The sequence below is a fragment of the Gavialis gangeticus genome, unplaced genomic scaffold, assembly GCF_001723915.1.
Source record: "Gavialis gangeticus isolate Ggan-Ray unplaced genomic scaffold, GavGan_comp1, whole genome shotgun sequence".
Lineage (NCBI taxonomy): Eukaryota > Metazoa > Chordata > Crocodylia > Gavialidae > Gavialis > Gavialis gangeticus.
The window spans coordinates 11,637,692-11,645,465 of record NW_017729014.1 but is presented as its reverse complement, the minus strand read 5'-3'; the positions used below and the strand labels follow the sequence as shown (position 1 = coordinate 11,645,465).

Here is a 7,774-nt window from a genome sequence, read left to right as displayed (position 1 = left end):
TTCGCCGCTTCCCCCTTCCCCCGCCCCCCCCCCCAATGCCCCTTTCCAACCCACAGATGCTGCTCTCCAAGCTGCTGGGCTGCACATCAGGAATCGGATCGGTGTTGGTCAGCCCCTGGCTGGTTAATTATCAGCCATGAGTATCGGCCAAGAAAACCTTTATTGGTGGACCCCTGTAGGTTTTTTATCTTGTATTTCTGTATGTTCAAGAGGTTCCCTTATTTGACAATCCTTAACATATCTGTGTGGAATAGAAGATATCTTAATTATTTTCTGAGTTAGCTGTTCAGAGGTCACAGGCTGAACATCTTTGGACACTTGCCATGGTGCTATGTATTTGGTGTGAAATTGCTGTTTGGGTACAGATACCCCTGAAGGCCTTTTCTGTCTTCTGCGTCCTTAGACATCTACCCATGTCATATGCTAATTCAATGCATGTAGCTGTTTCCTGTCTTATCTTCCTATCTTAATTCTGAGGTTTGTATTTTGCCTATTTTAAAGCTAATCACTTTTGCAGAGAACACGATAACATTTGTTCTTTTTGGGTAGCCAGTGCATCTGTTGAACAAGCATGTTCCTAACTGATTTTAAACCGTGTCTAGTAGTTCACTGAAATCTAATTCTTGGAACTGTGTCAAGCAGACTAATGACTCTGAGGATTATTTCCCTAAAAATAAGCAGCTTTTTGTTTTGTATGGCTGCATGGGAGAGGATTTAGTATTTTTAATCATGCCTCTCAAGCAAAACAGGTTAGAAATTCTAATTTCAATTGTTTCAAGCTGTCAATTTTGTACAGAGTAATTTTTCTGACTTTGTGGTGGATTAATACCGGTTCAGCTTGATACAGTTGGTGAAAGAGAAGATTGAATAAATACAGTGATTGGGAATAGGGATTAGCTGCATTTCCACTTGGTACTGTGTAGATGTCATTAATGTGGCTCTTGGAGTGGGGAGGGGTTGGAAGGGAGAAGAGAAGGAGTATGGATTGTGTCACCGTAATTATTTTTCATTGCTTATTAGTAATTTTAACTTGGGCTTAATCTTTCCAGCTCTGTGAAGAATTATTTGAGAAAATCAATGACAACAGCAATGAGGAGATATCCTACTCGGTGGAGGTGAGTATGGTGGGGATTGTGGCATGTTCCTGTGCTGCACATAAGCTTGCTGATCTGAAGAAAGCACTGTGTTGTTGGCATTTTGCTGATGCTCACGAACACATTGCCTCCTCCCTTCCACATCTGACAAAAATGGGCAAACAAAACCTTTTCTTTTCTTTGGGCATTAGTATACCTGTCTTAAGGGGACTGTAAAATGATTGCAAGGCTGAAAGCCTGACAGTGAACCTGCAGGCATTTTTGTCGTTATGGGTTGGGAAATCTAGTTCAGTATACTTTCTATGGATTACTTTTAGTCCAAACTTTGAATTCTGTTTGGTGTAGGGCTAATTTAGGTTACTTGATGTTGCAGATTTATTGTGGAATCTCCAGTTTCTCTGCTGTTACAGTAAAGTCCTTGGCCACAGGTGGATTAAGGCCATAGTTGCTAGAGAATGAATGCTGTAAAGCCATATGATGGATAGGAAAGGAATACTGCAGCTTGAATTCAGACTGAACAATTGTGTTAATTCTAGGAACAAGGTAGTTTCCAGGCTGCAAGCCAAATAAATGGTTAGGCAAAGTTCACAGTTGGCAAAGGATTAAAATTCAGACTATGCAAAACAGCAGATATTTTCTTAGCATTTAGACATACCTGCTCATTTTATTGTTAAATAGGATTAGTATTAATTAGGCCTATTAGCCCTGGTAAGAACATAAGAAATGCCATTTACTGGGTCAGACCATGGGTCCATCTTGTCCAGTAGCCTGTGTCATACAGTGGCAGAAAGCAGATGCTGAAAGAATGAACTGGATCTGACCAGGGTTTTTCCTACTGTTCCTCTCTCACTTGCAGCTTCCAGCATTTAAGTTCTAAGAAGCTCTGATTCAGCCCTTGTATCTCTACCCCTGTGCTCAATAGCTACTGATGCCTCTTTCCTCCAAAAATTGTATCCAGTCCTTTTTTGAATCTGGCTAAATTGTCAGCCTTCGCAACACATGGTGGCAATGAGTTTCACACTTGAATTGCACATTGTATGAAACAGAACTTCCTTTTGTGAGTTTTAAACTTACAACCTCCTAGTTTCATTTTGTGACCTGTAGTTCTTGTATTCTGAGAGAGTAAATAATAAATCCCTATTTTCTCTCTTTGCCATTTAGTATTTTGTAAACCCTTATTGTGTCCTCCCTCAAGCATCTCTTTTCTAAACTGTATAGGCCTAGTCTCTTCAGTCTCTTTTCTCATATGGAAGCGCCTCCATACCACTAATAACTCTTGTTGCCCTTCTCTGTACCTTGTCTAGTTCTCCTATATCCTTTTTGTGGTGTGAGGACTAGAACTGGGGCACAGTTTCCAAGGTGTGGATGCACCGTGGATTTATAAAGCGGCATAGTGATACTTTCTGTTTTGATTACAATTCTCTTCTTAATAATCCCTAATGTTTTGCTTGCCATTTTGATGCCTGCTGTACACTGGGCTGATGTTTTGAGCAAACTGGCCCCAAGGACTTCCAGGTATCTTTCTTATGTGGTAACAGCTAATTTCCTATGTAATAGTCCATCATACTGTAGATATGGTTTGGGTTTTTTGCCTAGGTGCATCACTTTATACTTATCTACGTTGAACTTCATCTGCCATATAGTTGCCCATTCACTCAGTTGTGCTAGATCCTTCTGTTGTTCTTTGTAGTCTGCCTTGGTCTTTGCCACTTTGCATTGTGTCATATGCAAATGTGACCACTTTGCTACTTACCTCCTTTTCCTGATCGTTTATAAATATGTTAAACGGCACTGATCCTGGCACAGATCCATTGGGGACCCTGCTGTTTACTTCTTTCCGTTCTGAAAACCGACTGTTTATACTCGCTCTTTGCTTTCTGTCTTTAAGCCAATTTCTAATCAACAAGTAGACATTCCCTGTAATCCCATGACTCCCTAACTTAGTTAAGAGCCTCTGATAGAGGACCTTGTCAGATGCTTTTTGAAAGTCCAAATATACTGTTTCAACTGGATCACTCCGATCCACCTGTTTATTGACACCCTCAACATGGTGATGTCAACACAGCTAAGAGATGAGTAGGATTCTGCTTACCTAGTAGACTTGCTAGCCAAGTTCTGATTGAAGACCTTTTGGTCCTAATGGTGATGGTAGACTAAAGCATAGCTTGATTTCCAGATTTCAAGGCATGTAGGAAAATGACTAAGTGTGTAAACGAGAAGGATTAAATATGGTATCACTGGGACAATCTACATGTACAATTAATGCATATGAATAAACTCCAGAGCTTATTGCTCTGGAGTGTTTTGCTCCCAGGCATACCATTTGAACATGCACTCTGGAGCGTATTGCTCTGGAGTTAATTTGTGTCCAGCATGTGGATCCTGGTTGGAGCAGCCTGGCCTGGCAGGGGAAATGGGGGGGGGGGGGTGCCGCCTGCCAGTCCAGGGTTGCTCTGATGCAGGCTTCATGTACTGCAGACAGGCTGGCTGATGCATGAGGGTGCTTCAGCATGGGAGCTGCCTGCCAGTTGGCCCTGCACTAAAGCACCCTGTGCCGTAGCCAGACAGGGCAGCATCTACATGTGCACTGCTGCGTATGAAAAAACTCCTGCAGGGGTGTTTATTAGTTTTGTGTCCCCTAACAGGGGCGCACGTATAGATGCCGAGATATTTACTGCGCAGTTAATTAGGCAACTGGGTAGTAAACGTCTCGTGTAGATGCACCTACTGAGAACATTTATGGTACTACACCTTGTTGGTTTTTGTCAGACCTCTGAGCACAGGTCCCATGTTAAAATTGGGTTTGTAGCTGATTCCCTTTATACTTGTTTGAAACAACTTAAAATCTGTTTTCAAGGGGAATTTGAGCATAGTAGACCTTTATTAATAGATGACAGTCCTGTGACTGGGTCCACAATATTAAATTATGTCTTCTGATAGTTTCCTGGAGTCCCTTTATCAACTTTCATGGCATTTTTCCTCATCAAAATACCATTTAAAAGAGAGAGGAAAAAAAAAAAGAAAAACCACTAGAACAAAAACTGAGACTTTTTTTTAATAGTCCTACAAGTAGAATAATATGCTTCAAACTTTTAAATGAAGGAATCGGACTGGAGCCAGTTGCCTAGTTCTTGTCTACTTTTACTTTAAGAGAACATGGAATGCCAACATTTAATTTTTACTGTTCTCTAGGGCTGGAAAAAGGATGCAGCTTTGTTTACTAGAATTGGTGTATTTAAGAGGCTTTTTTGAAGCATCAGGTCATTTTGGGCTCTTATTTTAATTGGAAGGAGGGAGTGCCCTCGGAGGTCTGAAACAATACACGTGAAGGAAAAGATTGATCTGTTGTGATGCAAGGATCTTAGGGTAGACACGGGATGAATTGGGGAAGGGGAAGAGAATTGGGTCAGAAACTATGCTGTAAATGTTAAAATAAAAAAATCTCTGTAAGCAGTTAGATGCACATTTGTCTCAGACGTGATTTGCATTTAGACATTAAAAGAACTGCTTCCATCTGAATTCTTTCCACAGAATGGAATTTACCATCTCTTTCAATATTTAATATCTTGCATGCGGAAGTCACTAAGTACCTGTTAGCTTAGAATAAGTTTGGTTCCCTGAGAAACATGCAGATTAAAAATTATTCATTTTTAAAGTGCCTTAGCTTTGTAATTCTGCTGCAGAGAGGTGCAGAACTGAAATGTAATGAGAATTGTCTTGATTAGCTTCTTTTGGAGACTTGGGATTTTAATTTGCCCTGAAGTGTACACTGTTAGAGATCCTGGAGAATGCAAAGTACCCTGTTCAAGAGAATGCAAAGCACCCTGTTCAAGTTTGCTGATGACACTAAGATGTGGGGGGATGTGGGCACATTAGAGGAGAGCAACAGGCTACAGTTGGACCTAGACAGGTTACAAGGATGGGCGGAGGCGAACAGGATGGGGTTTAACATGGACAAGTGTAAGGTGATGCACCTGGGGAGGAACAATCGGCACCACACATACAGGCTGGGGAACTCCCCTCTTGTCAGCACGGAGGTGGAAAAGGATCTGGGAGTCATTATTGACTCCAAGATGAACATGAGTCGGCAATGTGGGGAGGCGGCTAGGAAGGCCAACTGCACCTTGTCATGCATCCACAGATGCATCTCGAGCAGGTCCAAGGAGGTGATCCTCCCCCTCTATGCGGCACTGGTCAGGCCGCAGCTGGAGTACTGCGTCCAGTTCTGGGCGCCGCACTTTAAGAGGGATGTGGACAGCATCGAGAGGGTCCAGAGGAGGGCCACTCGTATGATCAAGGGACAGCAGGGTAGGTCCTATGAGGAAAGGTTGCGGGACCTGAACCTGTTCAGCCTTCAAAAGAGAAGGCTGAGGGGGGATCTTGTGGCCTGTTATAAACTGGTTAGGGGGGATCAGCAGGCGCTGGGGGAGTCCCTGTTCCCCCGAGCGCCGCAAGGAGTGACCAGGAACAATGGTCACAAGCTGGCGGAGGGAAGGTTTAAGTTGGACATCAGGAGGCGCTACTTCACGGTCAGGGCGGCTAGGGTCTGGAACCAGCTTCCAAGTGAGGTGGTGCAGGCTCCCACCCTGGGGGTTTTTAAGAGGAGGTTGGATGACCACCTTATTGGGGTCATTTGACCCCAGTGGTCTTCCTGCCACGGCAGGGGGTCGGACTAGATGATCTGCTCAGGTCCCTTCCAACCCTAGAAACTATGAAACTATGAAAGTAGCTCCTTCATGAAAAGGCCGGAATTTAAATTTCTTGTTTTCAGAAGCAAGATTCCTTGAAAGCAAACTCTTTTTGCTCCTTTCCATGTAACAAATGTGACCGAATAATAAGCCCTAAAGTTAAGTTTCATTGCAAAATTGCATTTGTATAAACCCTTTTATATACTATAAATTCTCATTTGATCATCGAACTTAAGTAAGTAATAGATTGCAGTGAGGCAGTACAGTTTCTGAAAAGGTGGTGGATATAATAGTTCAGCTGATGTTCTCAGTTTGAATCAACCAAATGGGTAGGTGTGGTTGGGTAAAGCACAGATGAAAGCAAAAGTTGGTGATAGAAACTGCTTTGGGTGGAGGGTTTGCAGCTTAAATGAGATCTAAATTGTGACATTGCACTCCCTTTCTCCTGCATGTATCAAAAGCTATTTGGACATGGTCTTTATGTTATCATTGCAAAGGATCAAAAGACTCCTTAACAGTGGCCCTAGAAATGCTGCAGAGCATTTCAACAGACAAAGAGAGCTTCAGATGCTGTAAATCACCCATGTAAATCTATTTGCAGGTAAGTTACATGGAGATTTACTGTGAGAGAGTCAGAGATCTGTTGAACCCGAAGAACAAGGGGAACTTGCGTGTGCGAGAACACCCTTTGCTTGGACCCTATGTGGAGGACCTGTCCAAACTAGCGGTGACCTCTTACACAGACATTGCAGACCTCATGGATGCTGGGAACAAAGCCAGGTATGTTATGATACAGTTTGTCAGCTGGTGGTACAGTAGTTTGTATTCTTTTGTGCGGATTCATTGGAACATAACTTGGCAATCTGTTTTGTCATGCCTTTGGTGCATGTTGAACTCACTGTAAAAACTGCTACAGGAATTAGTCCTAGTAAGAAGATGCATTGTGCTTCATAAATGCAAGTTGGATGTCAACACACAAATATTGTAAAATGGTACCGCATTTTATTTATGTCTTAAGCTTGCAGGAATTTGTGATTAAAATATGCTAGTAATTGCACTGCCTTGTGGTGCCCTTTACCTCCCAGGCTTTTCTGTATACAGATACAGTGATCTTTGCATAAATGCCTCCCAAAAACAAGCTAGTTAAAAACAAAATCCATTTAGAACCACCCTGTTGGCTTTATTCTTTGATGGGTTAATCCATAAAGCAGGGTTTAGGGAAGGAAAGGAGAACATAACTGGAGACGGCAGTAGATGGGGATTGATGCTGGGAAGTTGATGAGTGCTATCTTGACAATACTCGGTTGAAATTCATTTAATCTTCCTGAGCCTTTATTTGCAGCGTGGAGCTGACTTGTTTCTTCAAAACAAATCTGTCTCTTTTTCTAGGACTGTGGCAGCCACCAACATGAATGAAACCAGCAGCCGCTCTCATGCCGTGTTTACGATAGTCTTCACTCAGAAGCGACATGACACAGAAACTGACCTTTCTACCGAGAAGGTAGTTATAGAGTGGGAGCACTGGGGATTGACTACCACTCAAGTCCTCCGTGCAGTGACCTGTTGTTTCACTGGAGGAGGGAGATGGAACTGGAAATTTGACTGTCATCTTAATGTATGATATTTTGGATGGGAAAGAACTTTTTTATGTCTTTATCCACTGCTTTTATTGCTGGCTTTTGAAATTAGTTTAATTTAACTGGGGATACTGACTGGGAAGGCCAGGAACATAAGAGTGGAACAGGATATGGAGGCATAGAGGATGAGGATCCATTAAAGAAGTCTAAAATAAGTTGGATGAAGGTTTACATCCTTTCTTGAACGCAAACTTCTGTTTCTGTTTTTCAAGGCCTAACTAATTACTCCCTCATTAACTCTCTTCTGCAGCCTCCCTGGTTTAGTGAGGATGCTTAGGCCCAGTATTGCCAACTCCAGTGTGCCAGAAATCATGAGACAAACTCTTTAAAAAAAAAAAAAAAAAAAAAAAAAAAA

At 42.3% G+C, this 7,774-nt stretch overlaps 1 protein-coding gene across 1 annotated transcript in view; it reads left to right on the top strand.

Annotated features, from left to right (window-relative positions):
* KIF1B (kinesin family member 1B) overlaps nt 1-7,774 on the top strand; it is a 216,206-nt gene that overhangs the window by 90,477 nt on the left and 117,955 nt on the right. The window contains exons 5-7 of the mRNA XM_019511759.1: nt 1,050-1,115; nt 6,384-6,562; nt 7,172-7,283. Coding sequence (XP_019367304.1) covers nt 1,050-1,115; nt 6,384-6,562; nt 7,172-7,283 — 357 coding nt within the window. The remainder of the gene's footprint in view (nt 1-1,049; nt 1,116-6,383; nt 6,563-7,171; nt 7,284-7,774) is intronic.